Below are 24,039 nucleotides of genomic sequence, written 5' to 3' on the forward strand. Positions count from 1 at the left end.
CGTCAGCGCTGACGTCGGGAAGACTTCCGTTTGGCTCTGTGCTGCAGGCAGTGCAGGTAAGGAGGAGAGTAGCCTCGCGGTTCGAGTGGCTACCAAGGGAGGGGGCGGTCTGCCCCGCCACACCCCGCCCCAGTTGCAGCACAGCCGGCCAGGTCCCCTTACTTTTGTGGCATTTCCCCGACCGACCGACAACAGCCCCGGTCCGACAATCCTCCCTGCCCTGTAGCCGCGAATCTAAATTATCTTCTTACAGCAGCTGTAATAAGGTAATTTAGATTTGCAGTTAAGGGCAGGGAGGTTTGTCGGACCGGGGCTGTTGTCAGTTGGTCGGGGAAGTGCCACAAAAGTAAGGGGACCTGGCCGGCTGTGCTGCACCCGGGGCGGTAGAGAAGGAGTGGGGAGAAGGACGCTGAAAGGCCATGGGGAAGACGGGAGGGGGGGGAAAGGACTCTGAAAGCACTTGAAGACAGAGGAGGGAGAAGGACGCTGAAAGCACATGGGGAATACAAAGGGGTGGAGAAGGACGCTGAAAGGACATGGGGAAGACGGGGGGGTGGGTGGAGAAGGACGCTGAAAGGCCATGGGGAAGACAGAGAGGGAGAAGGACGCTGAAAGGACATGTGGAAGACAGAGGGGGGAAAAGGACGCTGACAGGACATGGGGAAGATGGGGGGAGAAGGACGCTGAAAGGAAATGGGGAAGAGAGAGTAGGGAGAAGACGCTGGCAGGGAAGAAGACAGATGCCAGACTATGGGGGGAGCGGAGAGAAGAAGATGGGTGCCAGACCAATTTGGAAGGGGGAATAAAGGGAGAGGCACAGTAACAGAGCAAATGGAAGATGCAGAAGGAAGAGAGACAGTGGATGGAAGGAATTGAATGAGAACATGAGGAAAGCAGAAACCAGGCAACAAAGGTAGGAAAAGAATTATATTTCTTTTTTTTTATTTTGCTTCAGGATAAAGTAGTATATTAGTTGTGTTGATAAAAATTTATAAACATTAGAGGCTCTGGTAGAAACCCATTTGCAAAGTATGTATTCTTCCCAATTAATATTTTCAAATTAATAAAGTCTTTTTGCTTATTTGTAAATGGTTTCTACCAGAGCCTTTAATTCAGTAGCATAATTAAATGAAATAACTATTTCTGAAGTTTATAGGGACGGGCGGGGACGGAGGGGATTCCTCGCGGGGACGGGTGGGGACGGAGGGGATTCCTCGCGGGGACGGGTGGGGACGGAGGGAATCCTCACGGGAACGGGTGGGGACGGGTGGGATTCCTCACGGGGACGGGTGGGGACGGGTGGGACTTTGGCGGGGACGGGTGGGGACGGGTGGGATTTCTGTCCCCGCGCAACTTTCTACTGTCAGCGACAGAAACTACAAGCGGCAGGGACACGGACCGACACGGACCTCTGATATTTAAGGACATACGGGTTTAGGTCCGCGAAGTCCGTCAGGTCCGTGAGGTCTGCGTTTTACCCCTTCCCACATTAATCATATATTTACCTTGTGAAAATCAATATTATTATTATTATTCCTATTATTATTAATTTCTTGTTTTCATATCATAACATAACATAAAAATCTACTTCTAGACCGCAAACCTTGCAGATCTATGCAGTTTACAAAAAATTACATCTACTTACAACTGAGCAATCATCATGGAATTGAATTACCCATAATCTAGAGAATAAGTAAGTTTCCATACGTTTTCTAAATTCCAGATATGAGAAAGCCATAAGAGATAGTTGTTTGAATTCTTTGTCCCAACTGGCAGCCTGATATGAAAGCATACGTTCAGGAAATCTTTTGAATTTACAACCCTTCACCGATGGAAAAAAAAAAAAAAAAAAAGCATGAGCTTTACATGAATGTTTTTTGAGTAGCAAAGGAAAATGAATTAATCAAATAAGCTGGAAAATAATTGACTCTAATTTGTATCTCAACAGATGACAATGAATGTCTGAATGCTACACAGATTTGTGGCGAGAATGCCAATTGCACCAATACAATTGGAAGCTATTACTGTATGTGTGCACCGGGTTTCAGATCCACAGGCCAGGACAAGTTTGAAGCTAATGATGGAACTTTCTGTCAAGGTAAGCTAGGAATGACAAAGCTACAAATCTTATTTATTTATTCAATTTTCTATACCGTTCTCCCAGGGGAGCTCAGAACGGTTTACATGCATTTATTCAGGTATTTTTCCCTGTTTATCCCGGTGGGTTCACAATCTATCTAATGTACCTGGGGCAATGGGGGGATTAAGTGACTTGCCCAGGGGCTAATTTAATGTGCCAATTAATTAAATGTTACTTAGATATACTATGGGCTCCTTTTACTAAGATGTGCTAGCGTTTTTAGTGCACGCACAAAATTACTGCGCTAAACCACACGGTACTCTTCTAGAATAACACCAGCTCAATGCTGGAAATAAGGTCTAGTGCGCACGGCAATTTAGAAAGCACTATTCTGCGCGTTAAGGCCCTAACGCACCTTAGTAAAAGGAGCTCTATATTTCCAAAACAAGAGTAGATATCTCCAAGGTTTGATGGAGGGAATTTTTACCACCATTATCATTGCTGTGAAATTGTGTAAATCGGTATGAGTTAATAACAAAAATAGAAACCAAGTTGGAACAGTTTATAATTGTGGAAAATCTAGTTAATAAACAGTAAAGATCATGCAGCGCCCCTCAACAGCCGTTTGCTAATGACCAATGAGACTCACGCACCTCCTTTGTCACAGGTTGTCTACGGGGCCTTTGACGAAGGAGGTGTGTGAGTCTGATTGGTCAAAAGCAACTAACTGGTGAGGGCCACTGCCGAGGTTCATGGATATAATATTAGATATTTCAGAACCAATGTTTGATTTTTCAGGGATTGTGACAAAGAGGTTTCCCAAAAATATATATGCCATTGAAAACATAGGGCTCCTTTTATGAAGCTGCGTTAGGGCATTAACGCGCGGAATAGTGCGCGTTACATCCAGGGTGGGGGGAGGGGAGGGGAAAGTATTTGGAAGAGTTTAAAAATATTTAAATATAATATTGTAATAAATAATATGATTTAATATATTAATAATTGGGAGGGGGGAAATGGATGTTTTCTTTAATAATGTGTGTAATATGGTGTATTTTATGCAATCTGTTAAAGTTATATTAATTGTAATACACTGTCAAAGCTTGAAAATTAATAAAGAATTAAAAAAAAAATAAAACATAGTGCTCCTTTTAGGGTATTAGGGCTACATTGCCGCGCACGCTAGACTCTAACGCCAGCATTGTGCTGGTGTTAGTTCTAGCCACGTAGCGCGTGGTAATATCCTACGTGCACTAAAAACGCCAGCACACCTTAGTAAAAGGAGCTCATAGTTGTTCTATAAGGAAGACTGCAGCTTTTCAGTGGAAGCCAACAACCGGTGGCGTCACAAGGGTGAGAGGCGTCTGGGAGAGGTGGCGCCCCTCCTCCGCCCTCTTTTCTGCCCTCCCACCTCCATATGTTCCTTCCCCGCCCCATCCTGCCATGCGCGCGCCGCTTCCCTTCCCCCATACCTCTGTAACATCTCTGGCGTGAGCGGCAACCCCCATGCTACTGTTGCGCAAGCATCGGCTCTTCCTCTCATGTCACTTCCTAGGCGCAGGTTCAGGAAGTGACGTCAGAGCGAGAGCCAAAGCTGGCGCGACAGAGCTGTTGCTGCTCATGTCAGGAACATTACAGAGGTACAGGGGAAGGAGCGGGGGTGGGGGAGGAGGACGGGTGCCTGCACCCTCACCAAGACAGCGGCCGGGGCGAACAGCCCCTCCCCCGCATTTACTACTCCCCTGCTGACACCTGATCAGTGTGAAGCTCTGCTGTTAGCTTGTGCGTGGCTTAAGGGCCAGTTCTATAACTGAAAACCAGTTAGGCACACCAATGCTGTGCACTGAGGGCCAAATATTGCAAATGGTACCGTCATCGGCAACCGCCTACAAAAATGGTGCCAATCGCATGTCAATCGCACTATGGTGCCATTAGCAGAATTGCGGCTTCAGTTAAAGGTAGGCACCAGTAATGCAGGCCAAGGTGTTAAAAGCCTACGTTACCAGCGCCTACCTTGGATAGAGAATCGCACCTAAAGGCGCCTAAGTTCACTGTCCGTCTCAAACCACACGGAGTTGACCTTAGGTGCTACATAATTGGAAATCTGCAGATCTATTAAATGTCACATTCTGGTGGAATACAGTATTCCTGATACACTTATACGAAGTTAAAGCAGCAGAATTCTCTAACAGACAAAATACAGTTAATAAGATCTGGGCTCCCATAGTGAACTTTTCTTAATTGCCAATGACATTCCCGCTATAATTTTCTTTGAAATTATGCTACACACTTTACTATATTAAGGGCTCCTTTTACTAAGCTGCGTTAGGGCTTTAACGCGCGGAATAACGCACGCTACAGTGCCCCGCGTGCTAGACGCTAACGCCAGCATTGAGCTGGCTTAGTTCTAGCCACGTAGCGCAGGGTTAGTGCGCGCTAAAATCGCCAGCGCACCTTAGTAAAAGGAGCCCTAAGTTTTGAAGTCTTTCTACTGCCAGTATTGCATTGTGAAATGCTTCTTTTATACACCCTCCCACCCCACCCCCCAAGGTACTCTTCTCTCCACCCTCTCCAAGATTCTCTTCTGTCTCTGTTGGAGTTGCCATGCGTGATTACAGAATTTTTCATTACTTGTTTGCTATTTGACTACCTTATTTGTTTATTTATGTTCTCGTACACTGGCAACTACCATATCTGTTTTACATGCTATGTTCTATTTTACTAAAAATCTCAATAAAAATATTTCAAATCTGACCTTAGGTGCTGCCAGGTGCCTATGTAGATGCCATTCCGGAGCCTACATTTTTTTTTTTTTTTAATTAAATTAAATTTTAATTTAATTCTTATATACCACTAATAACCGTGAGGTTTCTAAGCGGTTTACAAAAATGATGCATTAAAAAGATACAATAGATAAAAATAAATAAGATAGATATTTGGAAATTTCCCTAACTGTCCCAAAGGCTCACAATCTAACTAAAGTACCTGAAGAAACAATTAATGAAAAGTAAAGATAAAAATATAAAGAGAGAGGTAGAGATAGAGATAAATATGAATATTCCAACAAGTAATGTATAAATAACTATTTTACATCTTACAATTGAAAATATTCTAACATCAGCGAAATATCAGGATACAATTATGAAGAGGGAATTTTTAGCAGACAGGGAATGTGGATACCTAGTGTGAGGAAGAAATTCAGGATAAGGTGTTGAAGTTATGTTCGCGGGAGAGTGTCTGGCTAGGACAAGAATTTCTTAAACAAAGTGGTCTTTAGTTCTTTCCGGAAGATGCTATAGGTCAACCTAGCGGTATCGATGAGATAGCCTAGCCATGATTGCTGTCTACCAGCTTGAAACTTGAAATGAGATTTTGCTTTTTAATTGGCTCAGTCAATTAATGTACCAATTGAATCAATTAAAACAATTAAGTTAGGTGTCAGTAAGGTGACTACTGCCTAACTTATGGTGCCGTTTGCAGAATCTGCCCTGAGTGCACCAGGACGCTTTTATAGAGTATTAGCATGCTGGCATAATCATTTGCACAAGGCCAATGGCAGGTATAAAAGGGCATGTAAATTGGAGACATACCCATGCCTCCATGCTCCGCACATACTGTTGTGTTATCTTACAGAATAGCATGTAATGCACTAATGCATGTAAGTGCCGATATTCTGTGCACTTACGTGAGCAAAGCACTCATGGCTACACATGTTCAGCCTTTCTTGTTAAAAACAATAACTCCATGGGGTGAACCTTTAGTCTTCTTCCAGTAGTAATCAATTTATTCCACCTGACTGGTTTGGGGAAGCAATAGGAAAAGTGCAAGAGACTCAGGGCTACATGCAGTAAACATGGTCGCTAAGACTGAGTAGTTGGCCAATCAGCGATCGATGTTCCAAGTTTCTATGCAAATGATGTGAACAAAAGTTCACAGCAATCACTGTTGTCGCTCTGAGAGCGGCTGGACACATGCTCAGAGCCAGTTTGGGGATGCCCAAACAGCTGAGCGGCAAGGGAAGCCCCAAAGTAGCCTCCTTCCACTCAGTTGATGGGGGCTTTTTCCTTAATCTGTTGGTGATCCTTCCTCCATTCCTCAAGAGGTTTCTTTAAAGATATAGGGCTCCTTTTACAAAGGTACGCTAGAGTTTTTAGCGCACGCACCGGATTAGCGCATGCTATAGCGTGCGCTAGCCGAAAAACTACCGCCTGATCAAGAGGAGGCCGTAGCGGCTAGCTCACGGCATTCTGCGCGTTAAGGCCCTAACGCACCTTTGTAAAAGGAGCCCATAATGTTGTCTATAACTAAAATGGATCAGACATTGCAAAATAATTTGGTTCTTGTAAACAAATTTTCCGAGGAAGTATCTGCAAAATTAATTGAACAAGATGAAAGGATAACTTTGATAGAAAAGAATCTTAGTAAATGTGACTCTCAAATTAAAATCTCTCAATCTATTTTGGCTACATCTGTTAAAGATAATTTGATGATTCCCATGCAGATGGAAGAGCTGGAGAATGCCTTTAGGGCAGCTAACTTAAGATTGTTGAACTTTCCAGTTTCCCACTTTCTCTCTGCTAGGGAGATTTTTTGTAAAAAAAAAAAAATGTTAAAGATATATTGCAAATTGTTTTAGATGACAAAGACATTATTAATGTTTATTATTTGCCTCATGGTTCCCAAAATAATTGTGCAAGAGGAAGAAACGGATGATATCAAATCTCCAGATAGTTTAGATCTTAAAAAATTTCTGCAGTCTTTACAAAATTCAACATCTAAAAGGACAACTTTATTGGGTTCATAGACAAGTCGGTGAAAGCCAAAGGCGCGCGCCGACAACTGAGCGCAAGACGGAGGCGCGCGCTGAAGAAAATTACAGTTTTTAGGGGCTCCGACGGGGGGTTTTGTTGGGGAGCCCCCCCAGTTTACTGAATAGAGATCGTGCTGGCGTTGTGGGGGGTTTGGGGGGTTGTAACCCTCCACATTTTACTGTAAACTTAACTTTTTCCCTAAAAACAGGGAAAAAGTGAAGTTTTCAGTAAAATGTGGGGGGTTACAACCCCCCACACCCCCCACAACGCGGCGCGATCTCTATTAAATAAAGTGGGGGGTTCCCCCCCACGCCCTCCCTGTCGGAGCCGTAAAAAGAGTAATTTTCTGCGGCGCGTGCCTCTGCGCTGCGCTCAATTGTCTGCGCGCGCCTTTGTCCCGGCGCGCTTTTGACCAGACACCCTTTATTGGTATCAGGCTCATAATCAAAAAACATAGACGGCCAAAAAGCATCCTAAATTGGCACTTGGATGTCCTAATCGCTAGAACGTCCAAGTGCCAATAATCTAAACCAGTGGTTCCCAACCCTGTCCTAGAGGACCCCCAGGCCAATCGGGTTTTCAGGCTAGCCCAAATGAATATGCATGAGAGAGATTTGCATATAATGGAAGTGACAGGCATGCAAATCTGCTCCATGCATATTCATTAGGGCTCTCCTGAAAACCCGATTGGCCTGGGGGTCCTCTAGGACAGGGCTGGGAACCACTGATCTAAACCATTTTTCTGTAAGTCTAGTGAGGTATTTCAGCTTCTGTACATTCAGAGCATGAGATAGGTGTGTTATGGACGGGCTATGAGTGGTCTCAAGGGCGGGTTAGACACGGACGTCTTGCAGCGATAATCAAACATTTTGCAAGACATCCTGGATGGAACTTATACGTTTGGAACTAGACCTGTTTTAGAAGGGGCTAAGTGCCACAAAGGTGCCCAAACTGACCAGGTGACCACTGCATGCATCAACGTAAGACATTCCCACACTCCCCTAATGCTTACTGACCCCCTCACACCCACAAAGATCAGAATACAAACGCACATACGTGTCTCCAGAACATCAGCACCTGGTATAGAAAAGTGCATTATACTAGTTTTTTTTGGATGTCTTCTAGGGGTGGATAGTAAGTTCCCTCTTTGTTTGATTTTGGTTTATTTTGGCTCATTTGTGGTTCTTTTGCCTTTCTGAATGCACATACTGTAGTCTTCCCACCATTCATGTGCTCTTTGATGGTGCGGTTGCTTGTATTGTATTGCACTGTTCACAGCCGAGTTTGGCTTGATTCTGTATTTCTTGTATATATATTTTGTATGCTCTTTGTTACTTTGGTTGACCTCAATAAACATGATTTAAAAAAAAAAAAAATAAAGAGTTGCACACAAGTATCTTAAGTAGTCTGGTGGGTGAGCTAGTAAACCATAGAGAGGAGTAGCAAGTCCCATAAGCCACTCTAACTGCTACATTTATGATAGAAAATGTGAGCCCACCTAAAAAAAAACCAAACCCTACTCTACTGCCAAATAGGTTCCACCTGAAGTCATAAGGGCTATTGGGGTTGTAGACAGGTAGGTGTAGTGGGTTGGGGGAGCTCACCATAACCTATAAGGGAGTTCTAGTGAGATGCTTATCTGGCACCCTTTATGTGAAGTTCACAGCAGCGCCCTCTAAGATGCCCCACTGCTTTGTTACTATGACTAGGTGGCCAGTCCATTATAGGATCCAGTTCTGGGTCCATGAAATCATTGGGCCACTGTAATACGGGAGGACCATACCTAGCGTCCTCCTCTTCCTTTCTACCACTTTCCAATCCCCCAACTCTTTTCACTAGGACTGACATAACATCCATCGTCCTCTCTAATTCTTCGCCCCTGAGCTTATTAATGTTCTTGTAATTTTCCCATTTCTTTCTCCACTTCTTTTCAAAGTATCCTTAACCATACCAAATTGTTCTTTATGCCTTTCTAGTTGGGCATTGTTTGCCTGGTTCTGTTTAGCCAATTCTTCAGTTTCAGCCTGTTTGACTGCCATCTTTTCCTGAAATGGTTCAACCTTCTCCACACACTATCCTACTTCCTGATCATGGGACTGGCTATCTGAAAGTTGTTTCCTAATCTGCTATAACTGGGCATCCATCTGGGTCAGCATATTTTTATGAGTTTCTGCCTCATGTTGACATTGCTCTAAAATCTCTTTCCAGAGAGCCGTTAAAGTGTTCTCCCTCGGAGTCCCACAGGTCTCCCTCTGGTTCCAGGGCTCTCACGGTGCCACCAGGAGATTGGCTCCCAACTCTGGCTCATTATCATCCCTTTGACCCAGGTTCTGCGCAGGACATAGTCCTTGTACCTTATTGGGGTAAGATCTCTCTGTGGAACCAAACCCTTGCTGCCCCCTACTTGTTCCTGGGAGGTGCACCCTATGCTCCAGCTTGGCTTGTAATATTTGTTCGCACACTATCTATGCGATATAATCTCCAGGCTGGACCCAATAATTGGCATTCCCTTGGTTAACCAATAGTATAGCCAAATTTCCTCTAAAATCTGGATCCACGACTCCCGCAGCAATATCCAGAGAGTGCAGCAGCACCAAGCCTGATCTGGGGGCTACCCTAAGATAAGAACCAGGTGGTTAGGAAACCTGTATTTCCTATACACCCATCATATGGGAACCTTTTCAGGGGGCCCCTCAAAAGGAGTTGTCTCCTGGACTAGGGACCAGATCTGCTGTAACATGACCGATTGCTCGGCCCCCGTGTCCACCAGGGCAGACCACCATCTGCCCTGATTACTATTCTGTGTATTTTAAACTGCTTTGGGTGAATCTCGTCATGAAAAAGGCAGTAAACACGTGATTGGTGCTATTCTGAATTGCTATTTCCATGTATGTGTGAGAGGGGCATGGAAGAGGGTGGAGAATGGACACGCTTACCAGAATCATGCATAATCTACAAAATATTGACAGTAGTTGTGAACACTTGTCTTACACCTTCCAATGATATGGTGTAATGACTGCGAACAGCAGAGATGACCAAGGATCAGGGAGTAGCCAAGAAACTTTCTCAGCTACACCCTGGTAATACCTAGAACTCTAACCTATAACATCAAATGAAGAGCACACACCCCTCCTATTAAACTTACCATTTCTTTGTACATCTATCTTATCATGAATTGTATTTCACACCCCTTTCCACATTGTTTGAATGCTCTGTCTTTGTCTATGTCTTAATATGTGATGTCCCAGAATTTTAAAATTTTATATTTTTGTACAATGCTTAGATATTTATTAAGCGGTACAGTATATCAAATTTTAAATAAACTTGGAAATGTTTTCTCTTGCAATGTGCTAACTCGAAGAGATCTGCCTGTTGTCCTGGCATAATGTTCAGATCCACAGTGCCCTTGCTGTTTTTGTAAAAAAAATTTATATGAAATCATTGGATGGATAGTGAACTGCGGTATCAAAAAGGCATTGAAGTTTTTAAACCCTGAAAATCCTTAATGACAAATCTAGTTTTGCCTGGTGTTTGCAGAAATAGATGAATGCAGTGAACCAGATACGGTCGACTACTGTGGCGATTATGCAAGATGTGAAAACACAATGGGAGGATTCAACTGCTCTTGCAGAGAAGGTTACCTGCCATCCACAGGAAAATTTCAGTTTAAGCCAAATGATGGCACAGTTTGTCAAGGTAAGTTAAACTATGAAGGTTTATGTGTCTGTATTATCTATTATAATAGAAAAGATGCTCTGGTAAACCCCAAAAGTGGTGAAAGGTGAACCCTAATGTTCTTTCATAATCTTCAGGGGGATAATGGAGCCTCAGAAAATGGAGCAATATACCCAAATTCTGGGTTTTAAATTGAACAATATTCACAAAGTTCACAAGCTCCTGCTCACGTCACCGGCTCTACCCCGGTGGTTTAATCCGGTGGGACTATACATAAAAATCTGCACAATTTATTAAGCTATTGGACAAGGTTTTAAAACAAGAAGTTATTAAAAATTAAATTATTAAAAAGAACAAATTAAATGGTAGTGTGGGGGTAGAGCCGGTGACGTGAGCAGGAGCTTGTGAACTTTGTGAATATTGTTCAATTTAAAACCCAGAATTTGGGTATATTGCTCCATTTTCTGAGGCTCCATTATCCCCCTGAAGATTATGAAAGAACATTAGAGTTCACTTTTCATACCTAAGGGCTCCTTTTCTACTGCAAGCCATAAGGTAAATGCTCATAGGAATTCTATAAGTGTCGGAGTATTTACCTCACCGGCCCAGGGTAGAAACCTCTACCGCAGCTTTGTAAAAGCCGGTGTAAATATTTCATTCTTATACTATAGTTAGACACCACGACTTTAAATATCAGTCTATAAGCTTTAACAGCAGGTTTCTTATTTCTTCCTGCAGAAAATTTGAAAGCAAAATGTCATTTGGATGACAACTGCATATCTGAAAGTATTAATAAGACCATAAAAGAAGTAAGTACAATATGTAATACTAATCTGCTCTAATTCAGTTATTTAACTTTATACTGTCTTTCATTTGATAAGGAGAAACAAAATGAATGCATTCTTGTATTTAGCACCTGCATAAGTAATTAAATGCAAGAAGGCAAACAGAATGTTGGGCATTATCAAAAAAGGTATCACTACCAGAACCAAGGAAGTTATCCTGCCGCTGTATTGGGCGATGGTGCGCCTGCATCTGGAGTACTGCGCTCAATACTGGTCGCCGTACCTTAAGAAGGATATGGCGATACTCGAGAGGGTTCAGAGAAGAGCAACAAAAATGATAAAGGGCATGGAGAACCTTTCATATGCTGAGAGGCTGGAGAGGCCGGGGCTTTATTCCTCGGAAAAGCGGAGACTTAGAGGGGACATGATAGAAACTTACAAGATCATGAAGGGTATAGACAAGGTAGAGAGGGACAGATTCTTCAGACTTTCGGGGGCAACAATAACAAGAGGGCATTCAAGGAAATTAAAGGGAGACAGATTCAGGACAAATGCTAGGAAGTTCTTCTTAACTCAGAGGGTGGTGGACACCTGGAACGTGCTTCCAGAGGAGATGGTAAAGCAGAGTACGATTTTGGAGTTCAAAAAGGGATTGGACAAATTCCTGAAGGAAAGGGGGATTGAGGGGTATGGTTAGAGGCAAAATGTTGTAAGTAAAAGATCACTAACAGGTCTTTGACCTAGAGGGCCGCCGCGGGAGTGGGCTGCTAGGCACGATGGACTATGGTCTGACTCGGCAGAGGCGATGCTTATGTTCTTATGTTATGTTCAAATAAACTATTTATCAAAAGTTGTTTTACTTTTTTAATCTGTTTCACTTTTTACGCTGCTATCTCCTTCCTCAACTGGTATGCTAGGACAACTGCATTGGCCTTCGTTAGTCTGAAGGCTGAACGGGTACCTTCTCCAAGGTACACCCTTAGCACCATTCAATCATTGGCTGACTAGAGCCACCAGAGTCACAGTAGCCTTCTTATGTTCCTCCCAGTGCCTGTGTCTCTTTCTAGAAAATCAATCAAAAAGTATAAGCAGTGCCTGCTACTTGAAAGTTATAAGGAACTATAACAAAGCCTCTGGGGTACCTTAGTTTATGGTATATCCCCTGTTTTCCCCAAAATAAACCCTATCCCGAAAATAAGCCCTAGCATGATTTTTTAAGATGCTCCTAATATAAGCCATACCCCAAAAATAAGCCCTAGTTAAGGTCAATCCCCAAAGCCCCCCTCCTGAATGTCCCGACATTCTCTGACTCCATCTCTGACACTCTGACACTGCCTGATTCTCCGAAAAAATCGGACTCATCAATTCAGTGACTCCCCCACCCCTGATGCTTTAGGAGGCCTCGGAGTGGAGGTATGTCAGTCTCACGGTGGGAGGGTCAGTGGGGTTCTGCTGCACAGGAGGATGGGAAGGAGGGAGGGATAGAAAGATGCTGCATAAAGGGATGCGTGAGAGGGGAGGAATGATGCTGCACAAGGGGGGGAGAGAAAGGAAAGAGGAAGAATTGGGGTGGAGGAGAGGAAAGGAGAGATAATTGTACTTGAAAAAAATAAGACATCCCCCGAAAGAAAACCCTATTGCATTTTTTGGACCCAAAATTGATATGACACTGTCTTATTTTCAGGGAAACATGGTATCACTAGCCTGCAGGAACTCTCATGGTATATGAATTATACAACTAGAACCCAGGCCTAAGTGCTTAATACATTATAGCAAAAGATCCCCCTGTGTTACTCATTTGCTTTACAGGTATCATTATCTATATAAATGAATCCTTTGAATGAGTGGGTCCCAACCTGGTCTTTTAAATACCCTCGTTAGTCTGGTTTACATAATATTCACTATGAATATGCATAAGAGAGATTTGCATCTGCTTCCTTCAATGTGTATTTGTTTTGAATACCCACGCTCTCAGAACTTGGCTATGAACCACTGCAATCTGGACAACATTATGCATTGCAAAACAGAAAGTATTCTTTTACCATTGTAGATTGTGTATGTCAGGAAACGCATTCAGCACAGTCCAGTCTAGTTTTCCCAGTAGCTGTAAATTAACTCTCCCTAGAGCAGGATTCATTTAAAAAAAAAAAAAAAATGCAAGACCCCTTTGATGCAGGGAAATTGGGTGACTGTGAACAGGTTGCAATATGCCTGGCCTGAATCTCAATAAAATCAATCTGTAAATCCGTGGATCAGATCACAGAACATGAAAGTACCTCATACGTACTGTAAATGTATTATACTATGCAGAGATGCTTTTCTCCCTGTCCTGTCCCCTGCTTTTCATTCAGTTTCTCATGCTTTCTATTTTTGCCTATAACAGTGACCAATTTAATGCCAGAAGTTGTTTATCCAAATCACCAAAGCTGAATTATCCATCTCTCTCCATTTTTGATAAGTCTTAGGGCTCCTTTTACAAAGCTGTGGTAGAGGTTGCTACCGCCGGCCAGCGAGGTAAATGCTCCTCTATGAGGAATTCTATGAATGTCGGAATATTTGTCTCGCCAGCCTGCAGCAGAAACCTCTCCCGCGGCTTTGTAAAAACCAGCGCTAATTAAAAGGAAATTTTTTGCAGAAGGCAAATTTCAACATTTTTATGAATGCAGGAAATCCTCTTTATTGGAAAAAAAAAAAAAAAATCACTTAACAAGTATTGTAAAATGCTGTCTCTGCTGTCACTTCATGAATGATTCAAAAATATTGCTCCTAAGGACAGACAAACCTGAATTTTCACATACATCTGTTGAGTAAAAAAAATATGTCACAAAACATCCACCTTTAATACAGCAGAAATTTTCTACTCCCATCGCACTCCCATTCTACTCCCATCTACTCCCATCGCACCCCCACCGCACACATTTCTAAAATATTATTTTTCAAATCAGTTTTTAAAAGTTATAATATAGGGAGAAGTTTTCAATTTCACTTTGCAAAAGAGTAGAGTTTCAAAGCAAAACAAAGAAAAATCCAACGGGTCTGCAGTACCCACACTATCCCCCCCTTCTATGAAAATTGTGCTAGCAGTTTCTAGCGCAGAGTGCCGCGCTGAATGACCTGCACTGCTCCCAACGCTCATAGGAACTCTATGAGCATCGGGAGCAGCGCGGGCGATTCAGAGTGGCTCCCCGCGCTAGAAACTGCTAGCGCGGTTTCTTAGAAGAGGGGGTATGTGTTAGCCCGGAAGGAGAACTTCTTGTCTTCGATTTACAAATTTTGATTATCTTGTACAACGGTGTTCTCCACATGACTCTCTATATGTGAGGAAGGAGAGTTTCTTCGAAACATGGACCATGTTGGGTCCGAACTCCAAGTATATGAAAGCCATTTTTATGGATTACAATTTTGAATAGATTTTTAATAAAGATTCCTGCAACTTGTACATTCCACTCTGCAGTCTTTTCTTGGTTTTAAAGAGTAAAGTTTCAGCATCAGCCTTGAGTTACAGAAGCCAGTGTTTTCATGCTGTAAAATTTCACTTTGTTTCCATAAAAGCTCAAGACTGCTTGTTAAATTGCTTTTTTTTTTTCCTTAGGTTAAGAATATAAAAGACCCCCTGGCTTTACTGCAAGAAATCAGAAAGAGCACCACAGGAGAACTCTTACCTGTAGATGTGATTTCGTATGTAGAAGCGCTAGCTGTATCTTATCCATCGCTCATTGTTCCTGACAAAGAAGCACTCACAAATATAACTATTAATGTAAGTGACTCTTGCCTGGTAATCTTTTTTTATTTTTTATGAGTGTATATTATTGCTTATGAAAATTGAAAAAAAAAAATCTCATTCTGAAAAAAAAACACCTGTTTTTATTCTGACAGGCTTTTGTTAACACGGTGAACAATTTTGTTGAAAAGGAGAAAATTATGGTTTGGAATGAGCTCTACGAAGATAATAGACGGAAAAGTATCACCAAGCTGATGCACACTGTGGAGCAGGCAACTTTAAATTTGGCAAAAAACTTTAAAAAGATGACACTGTTAGATATCAATTCAAGTGACCTGGGTAAGATATCAAGAACTGCTAAGTAATTCATAATGTGGAAAATTATACATGCATTAAACCTTCTTAAAATAACATTTTTAAACGATTAGGGACATTTTCAGCTGAGTGCAGTGATGGTCTAGCACCTTAAAAATATAATGGAGAAAAATGACTTGTCAAATGTCTTACACCTGCTATATTTCTATTTCCCAAATAAAAAAGTACCGACTCTCCAAATGATAGTCTTTCCAAACATATATTTAAGGCACTGTGTTATACTGTGTAACATTGTTTTGCAAGCAGTGAATCATTGGGCAAATGGCACATTTAGGGGTACATTTATCAATGGACGAACTGCATTAGCATGCACTAACAAGTAGTGTGCACGAAACACAAAGGGACAAATTGTGTAAAGGACGTCTAAAGTTAGGCGTCCACAATGTGGACATCCAGCAACTTAGATGTCCAAATAAATTGAATATTAAGCATAATTAATGACTCCAGGCCAGGGAGACCACGCCCATATGCCGGCAGATAAATATATCTGGAAAATTGTGTACCAGTTGTGGGGGCTTAATTACCCCTATGTCCCACTCACAATCATGGTGGTGGTGAAGGCATATAGAGACCAGTGGGTGAGGGATGAAATGTGCCACTGACTCCCGTTAGATCCCAGGCAGGGAGGATCTACCAGGGAGAGTGAGACTGTGCCGCGGTCTTTTCTGCACTGCTAGCATGAGTGGCTCCTGGGTCACACCATACTAAAGAACTCAGAACGCTTGGTCAGTACCATGCGCAGACCCCAGCACCGCTGGGACTCAGAATTGTCGACGGGAGGAACGACTGTCCGAAAGCTGGACCCTCGGTACCACTTATAAACGGAACATTTGATGGTTATCTGATATTTTCTTTGCTGCCTGCTGACTGTTAACGTTTTCTCGGTTGTTGAGTTCCTCGTTGTTTCAAAACGATGAAAAGTACTAGCGATATATTGATCTGTTACACATAGGGCTCCTTTTATGAAGGTGCGTTAGGGCCTTAACGTGCGGAATAGCACGCGGTAAAATGCCGCGTGCGCTAACCGCTACCGCCTCCTCTTGAGCAGGTGGTAGTTTTTTGGCTTAATCCGGTGCGTGCACTAAAAACGCTAGCGCTCCTTCGTAAAAGGATCCCGTAGTTATGAATTTTCTATTACTTTGGGAAGTGAGTCTCTACACCAGGGATTCCATTAAGGAAGCAGAGTAGGAGGATAAGGATGCTACTGATTAATGTTGTTGAATAAAATCTGTTGAAATTGTTTGACGTCTTTGGCTCTGCTGAATTTTAAACTTTTTTTTTTTCCTTCCACTGGGGTTGGATGTTCTTTAGTGGCTAGCACCCGCTGCCACTCTATATCTCCCTTCACTTATCTCCCCCTATGCTCCTCCACGTGATCTCCGTTCATCGGGCAAGCCCCTCTTATCGGTACCCTTCTCTTCCACTGCCAAGTCCAGACTCCGTCCCTTCCTTTTTGCGGCGTCATATGCCTGGAACAGACTACCTGAATCAATACGTCGTGCTCCATCCCAGGCAGCGTTCAAATCCGAGCTAAAAGCCCACTTTTTTGAAACTGCTTTCAACTCTTAACTCCCCCTCAGCTACCTAGACGCACTGTATCATTTCCTCTACCATTATCTCCCCAACCTTGAAATGTCCTGTCTAAATTAGATGGTAAGCTCTTCTGAGCAGGGACTGTCTATTTTATGTAAAAATGTACAGTGCTGTGTACGCCTTTCAGCGCTTTAGAAATAATAAATAGTAGTAGTAGTAGTATACTCACTTTAGTGGTCAGCAGCCCGCTGCCATCCTATAATAACCTACATTTTTACATCTCTAACAATTTATAATTTACATTGTAGGGTGTTTTCTAACATCAAGGCACAGATGCATAAGGTATAAATTGAGAATTTTATTTATTTATTTATTTATTCGATTTTTTAGCCCGTCCTCCCAAAAGAGCCCAGAACTGGTTACAATGAATATATTGGTGCATTAAAATTATAAGTAAGATAGGTACTTAGAAATTCTCTTACTGTCCCGAAGGCTCACAATCTAACTAAAGTACCAGGAAAAATGACAATTAGAAGAGTAATAAAGAAAGAAAAATAGAGATAGAGGAGAAAAATAAGAAAATAAACATTCTAATAAGATTACAATGATCTAAAGGAATTTGAAAGGTTAAAAAGAGGGGAGATAGGAATAGATGCAGAGGGCGAACCGATGAAGCAATAGAATTCTGGGGAAATTTAAATGAAATTTGAATGATAAAATAAAACAAAACAAGTGGCAAAACAATGAGTGAGATTTAAAAAATCTAATATAATAAAATGGTAAGCCACGCATGCGCAGTTCCTAAGTGTGCGCCGCTTTTCTGTGAGCTGTAGCGACACATAGGAAGTGCACATGCGTGGCTTATGGTTCTTTGAAAGACGCGGCGGTGGCTACTTTCACGATCCCCGCCTGCGTCGGACTTCCAACGCAGGTGGGGATCATGAGAGGAGCCACCGCCGCGTCTTTCAACTAAAAAAAGTCAAAACGGATGTCGGCGGCTGCAGACCGCGGCACCTGTAGCCCGCCGCGGCCGAGCATGGAAACGGGCCGAAGTTTTGTTTAACTTCACAGACACTGCAGCGGCTCCTCTCACGAGCCGCTCCTGCGTCGGAGAAGGCGGCGATCATCAGAGGAGCCGCCGGGAAGTTAGACTGCTGGAGGCTCGGCCTGTTAGGTCCGTGTGCAGGCTCCTCTCGCGGTTAATGGAGGGAGAGGGAATGCTGCGGCTGCTGCACAGGGAAGTAGGGAAGTAGATAGGGAGAAAGGGACCGGTCTGATGTCGCATGCTGCCGGGGGGGGGAGGGGGGAGAACCGCGGCAGATTGAAAGCAGGAAGGGGAGCCACGGACAACGTTCCTGAATCACAGCCGAGGCCAGCTGATTTTTCAGCAACACAGAAGGTGAAGGCAATATCGGAATGGAATGGAGAGAAGAGGGAGAACATGTTGGGCCTAGGAAATTCCCTGGATTAACTTTTTTTTTATTTTTATAAAGTGCAAAGGGGGAGAGTATTAAAAGAAGTGCCAGACTGGGCATGGGGGACAGCTTATGAGGCCAGGAACAGAGGAGAGAGAGAGATGATAGGTAATGGTCTGAAGGGAGAGAAGCTGGATCTGGGGAAAGAGATACTTGAAGGGAGGACTATTGGGGAGAGATGGTGGACCTGGGGGAGGGAAGTTGGACCTAGGGATGGAAGGGAGGGAGAAATGTTAGGTCTGGGGGTGGAAAGGGGAGAGAGATGCAGCATCTCTTTTTTTTCCCTCCATTTTATTGTTCAGCATCAAGGGGGGAAAGAAGAAGAACAACAGAAAATGGAGGAAAAAAGAATCCATGGGAGGGCAGAGAGCTGGGATAAGAAGATGCTAGGGGATGAAGAGAAAGGGACAGGGAGATATAGACTGACCAGTGGAGAGAGGGAGGGGTATTCTGAAAGTGGTGAGCCATTTGTATGAGGTCAAAAGGGAGATGACAAGATGAATGAGAGTATGGAGAGAAACAGAAAGAAACACAGACATATTCTACCGCCAGCGGGAGGAAGGGAGACAGAAATAAAAGAAGAAAGACACAGGGACAGCGAGAGACACAGAAAGACAGACAGACAAAGGGGGCCAGGGACAGAGACAGACAGAAAGAAAGACAGCAGGACAGAGAGAGAGAGAGAGACGGAAATAAAGACAGACAGACAGACATATATTCTAGCACCCGTTAATGTAACGGGCTAAAATACTAGTATATCATAAACTAAAAAGAAGTGAAAATAAAAACAAAGCAGTCAAAACTGAAGTCCAGCTTGAACGGGCCCCCGAGCCAACCGTTGGTCCGATGGCCGGACTGCAACCCTCCTCCGTCGGCTCCCCTGCTGGAATGGGGGAGGAGCGAAGATAGTGACAGTATGCTGCCACTCTCTATTACATCAATTTATACTTCTTATAAATGGCAAACATGAATTAAAGTGTTTCTCTAATTTAGAGACAAATGAGTAAGATCAAGAAGCAAATACAATTCCGATAAAAGGGGTTTCCATCTGATGGATTTCTATGCATTTTGTAGTTATGTGGAGAGTTCCATCCAGAAAACAAAAATTATTTAGATTGTATTGATATAGGGTTACCAGATGTCTGGATTTCCCGGGACATGTCCTTCTTTTCGAGGACATGTGTGGGAGTCCGGATGGCTTTTCAAAACCCGGCACTTTGTCCGGGTTTTGGAAAAGCTTTCCAGGTAGCAGTGACGTCAGGATGGCATCTGTGCATGCGTGCGATATCATCGAGCCTGTGCAGATGCCCTCCCGACAAGCGACCAGGTTGAGGGGGGCAGAGCAGGAGGCGGAACGGGACATGACTTGGGCAGAACGGGACGGGCCATGGGACCGGATTTTTGTTCCCGAAAATCTGGTAACCCTATATTGATATGATGTATGAATAGAAGTGGAGTAAGGGTGAGGACACCCACAAATGATTTCTGTTTATGGAGAAATCATTTTTTTTTGTTGCACGGGGGTTGGGGGGGAGAGTATAGCAGGATGAACAATGTTATGCACTTGGAGTAAGGTATGGTGTGCATATATTTTCCATAGCTGCTAAGAAAGATTTAAAATCATCTGTGCAGTACATGTTCATATACATAGCAGTTTGTAGTCTCTAAGCATTAGGGCTGCCTGCTATTGTTAATGGTGTGACTATTGGCTAATTCTGTCTGCAGTTTCCTCGGGAATAGGAGACTTAACATGAGTTCACAGAAGGGAGTTAGACTTCATGGCTCCAAGAGACTGTTGGAAACCCAGCTTTGGGTTCCAGCAACTCCTGGAAGCCAAGGAAGTGCAAAGCCAGCCTGAGTGTTTGAATCTTTGAAGAGGGAGGGCTAGTTGAAAGTAGCCCTACCTCCAGAAGAGATTTAAGGTCTGGAAATGGGCAGCATGTGTATATTTTGGTCAGAGCCCACCGATTGACCAATGCAAACCTGATTGAGAAGAGCTAGGGTCTCTGGTGAAATCCCACCAACTGACCCCCGAATAATAAGAGGACTATAACATCATTTTTGGGGGGATGTAGGAGTGTAAATAGTTGGACTGTGTCTTTAAAGCAACTGTTCACTGCTTATTTTACTAAGAAGTAAAGCTGGATTTTGTTTTGGAGTTTACATCCTGGTATGGTCTGCATTATTCAAAGAGAGAGCGGATTGTCTGATGCTTGCTTGCTATGGGACTCCAGCTGATAAGTTGATCCCAGCCCTGGTCCTAACAAATAAAAATAACTTTGTGTGCCCCTTGCTAGTATCCGGGAGAAACAGGGAGTTATATACTCCACCCATGATTTTATAGATTATGTCATATCTCCTCTCATTCTGAACACCCAAAACGTGTTTAACCTTTCTTAATAAAGGAGCCCTTCCATCTCCTTTGCAATTTTGTTTGCCCTTTATGTATCTTTTCTAGTTCTTCTATATGCTTTTTTGAGATGGGTGACTATAGCAATACACAAGGTCTGATTAGATTGAGACATAGTCTTTATGATATTTTCCCTTTCATTCTCCATTCATTTCCTAATAATACCAAACATTCTATTTGCACGTCTGACCATTGCCATGCACATTCAGCTGAAAATTCCAACATATTGGCCACAGTGGCTCCAAGATCCTTCTTCCTAATGAGAAATCCAGCATTGTATACCTATAGCTCAGATTATTTTCCTTATATGCCTAATGTTACACTTGTTCAAATTATGGAGGAGATTATATAATGGACCACTTACATTTATGCATACATTATGCACATAAACATACAGAATGCTGGCATTAACTATGCATGTGCACACATATGCACATACGTAAATGTCAATACAGTGGTACCTTGGTTTACGAGCATAATTCGTTCCAGAAGCATGCTCGTAATCCAAAGTACTCGTATATCAAAGCAATTTTCCCCATAGGCCATAATGGCAACGCTGACAATTCGTTCCAGAACCCAAAAGGTGCCGAGGAAGTGGCGAGGGGTGGCCCAGGGGTGTGTACCTGTTGGGTGCCGGGTCTCTAGAAAACGCCTCCTCTGTCCACTAGCCGCTGGAGAACCCAACAGTGCCACTTCGGAGGGATGCCTCTTCTGTCCGCCAGCCGCTGAAGAACCCCTGAGCCCACACAGCGCCGCTTCAGGGGGGATTCCTCTTCCGTCCGCCGGTCAGCCTTCTATGCCGGGTGCCTTCCACATGTTGGAGAGCCTATGAGATCCCATGCAGCCAAGTGCCATCCCACCTGCACGTTGCGTATGATCACACACATCGATGACTGACGTTGTGCGTGATCATACGCAACGTGCAGGTGGAATGGCACTGGGCTGTGTAGGCTCAGATAGAGGCTCTCCAACATGCGGAAGGCACCCGGCGTGGAAGGCTGGCTGGCGGACAGAAGAGGAATCCCCCTGAAGCGGCACTTCCTGCAGCTGTAAGTGCTCATTTATCGGGGCAGTGCTCGGTTTGCGAGACAAAAGTTTGCTGAGTGTTTTGCTCCTCTTGCAAAACACTTGCAAACCGCGAGACTCACAAACCGAGGTTCCACTGTATTTCCCTTAAACCAGTGATCTCTAACATGTGACTCCAGGGCCACATGCGGCCCCCTAAAGTCCTCCATTGCAGCCCTCAAACAGTTGGCTGAAACGCTCTTCAAATCCTGTAAATGCGTTAATTTCAATCTTGCCCACTTGATATAGTAACTGCAAACAATCTCTTAAGTGTGTTACTCGGGTGTCTCATTCATGGAATTGGCTACTGTTGACAATCCAAAATAAAGTGAGTTTTTAAAATATATCCTTGAAGTGTTGTAGAATCAATATTAGTACAGGCAGTCCCCAGGTTAAGAATGAGTTACGTTTTTAAAGCTGTTCTTAAGTCGGATTTGTATGTAATTCAGAACTTAGAGATTTTAAGGTTCTTGCTGCCTACCTCTGCTCCCAGCTGACAAAAGGGCCAACTGTCCCTACCAGTGTTCCCTCTAAGATACAGCACACACAACCATACACCGTTCTTAAGATGGCCAAGAATCATACTACTACTACTACTTTTCACCTATATAGCGCTGAAAAGCATATGCAGCACTGTACATTTTGACATTTATAGAATCTTGAATCTGAATCTGCTACAGGAGAAGTGTAGGATTATATGCCACCGGAAATACTGCTCAGTGAAATCAAATGAAGCCACAACTGCGTTCTTAAGTACGAGTCATACTTAAGTTGGGTGTCTGTAATTCGGGGACTGCCTGTATTCATTTTTAATGTTTAATAACTGGTCTGAACAAGCAGGTCAAGGTGGTTTACAATAATACGTGCAAGCTTGAAATCTTGTGGTGACCGTCAGAGTGTTTTTTTGTACTCACACTACAACCCATTACATGAAATGATGATCAATGATGAGTGCAGCCAGGGAGGGTTATGCTACCCTGCTGGCATTCTGAAGATCCTCTTGAACATTGATATTGCCACTTTTGTCTTATACTTTGGAAGTTAATACGTTTTCAATCTATTGAAGAGTTTTCTCTAATGGCATCTGAGTACTTCATAGCATCTGTGGCCCGCAAAAGGGGAAATTCCCCTTCCCACTGAGAAGGGATATCAGGATCCAAAGGAAGAAACCTCAAATTTGGTTCTATTAAGCTGAAAGCCTGAGTAAAAAGAAAGCTCATCCAAGACATCCAATAATGTCGCAATTGAAGTGACAACTTAAGAGAGGACTAAAAGAACATCATCTGCGAAAGCCAGTACCTGCACTACTTGTCATCCCAAAGATACACCTACTACATCAGGGTCTTCAAGAGTGTGCAAAGAAGAGATTCCAGATACAGTAAGAAGAGCAAAGGGTACATGAGTACCCAAGCAAATCAGAAACTGTGATGTGATATGGCCATTGACTATCACTGCTGCTGTAGGGTTAGTGTACAAAGCCTGAAGGACCCTCCAAAACCAACCCGAGAATCCCAGGTACCAAAGCAGGTTAAACATATAATTCTAGCTGACCTTGTCGAAGGCCTTTTCCACATCTAGGTTTACAAGGGCAGCTGGAATGCCATGTGGGCCATAGACAGAATCACTTTTCTCACATTAGACACTGATTAGCAGCCCTTGACAAAACCAACCTACTTCGGCCCAATCAAGTTAGGAAGAATAATAGACAAGCAGTCTGTTATTACTCGGGCAAGAATTTTCAAATCTACATTTAGTAGCAAAATGGGCCAATAGGACCCTGGCAGTGTTGGGTCCTTATCAGGCTTGGATAGCAATGTAATATAAGCAGCGTTATAACCCACAGGGAAAGCTCCCTTGGATGGCACTGCCTCATAATGTAGAAGCAATGGACCACAGAGTTACTGGAAAAGTCATTTATTAAATTCAGGAGTGAATCCATTGGGACCAGGTGTAGCTCCATTATGCAACAATTTAACTGTACACTGTACTTCCTTCGCTTTTAAAGGGGCATTGAATATTTCTAAATGTGTTTGCGTTAAGCAAGGGATCCCAGAATCATCCAGATAGTCAGACAAAGAAAGGCCAGAGCTAGGCGTAGGCTCATCATAC

The 24,039-nt window shown here is 43.2% G+C and overlaps 1 protein-coding gene across 1 annotated transcript in view; it reads left to right on the forward strand.

Annotated features, from left to right (window-relative positions):
• ADGRL4 (adhesion G protein-coupled receptor L4) overlaps window positions 1-24,039 on the forward strand; it is a 187,184-nt gene that overhangs the window by 82,518 nt on the left and 80,627 nt on the right. The window contains exons 3-7 of the mRNA XM_033917216.1: window positions 1,949-2,098; window positions 10,429-10,587; window positions 11,305-11,375; window positions 14,944-15,108; window positions 15,228-15,411. Coding sequence (XP_033773107.1) covers window positions 1,949-2,098; window positions 10,429-10,587; window positions 11,305-11,375; window positions 14,944-15,108; window positions 15,228-15,411 — 729 coding nt within the window. The remainder of the gene's footprint in view (window positions 1-1,948; window positions 2,099-10,428; window positions 10,588-11,304; window positions 11,376-14,943; window positions 15,109-15,227; window positions 15,412-24,039) is intronic.

This window comes from Geotrypetes seraphini, chromosome 12, assembly GCF_902459505.1.
Source record: "Geotrypetes seraphini chromosome 12, aGeoSer1.1, whole genome shotgun sequence".
Classification (NCBI taxonomy): Eukaryota; Metazoa; Chordata; class Amphibia; order Gymnophiona; family Dermophiidae; genus Geotrypetes; species Geotrypetes seraphini.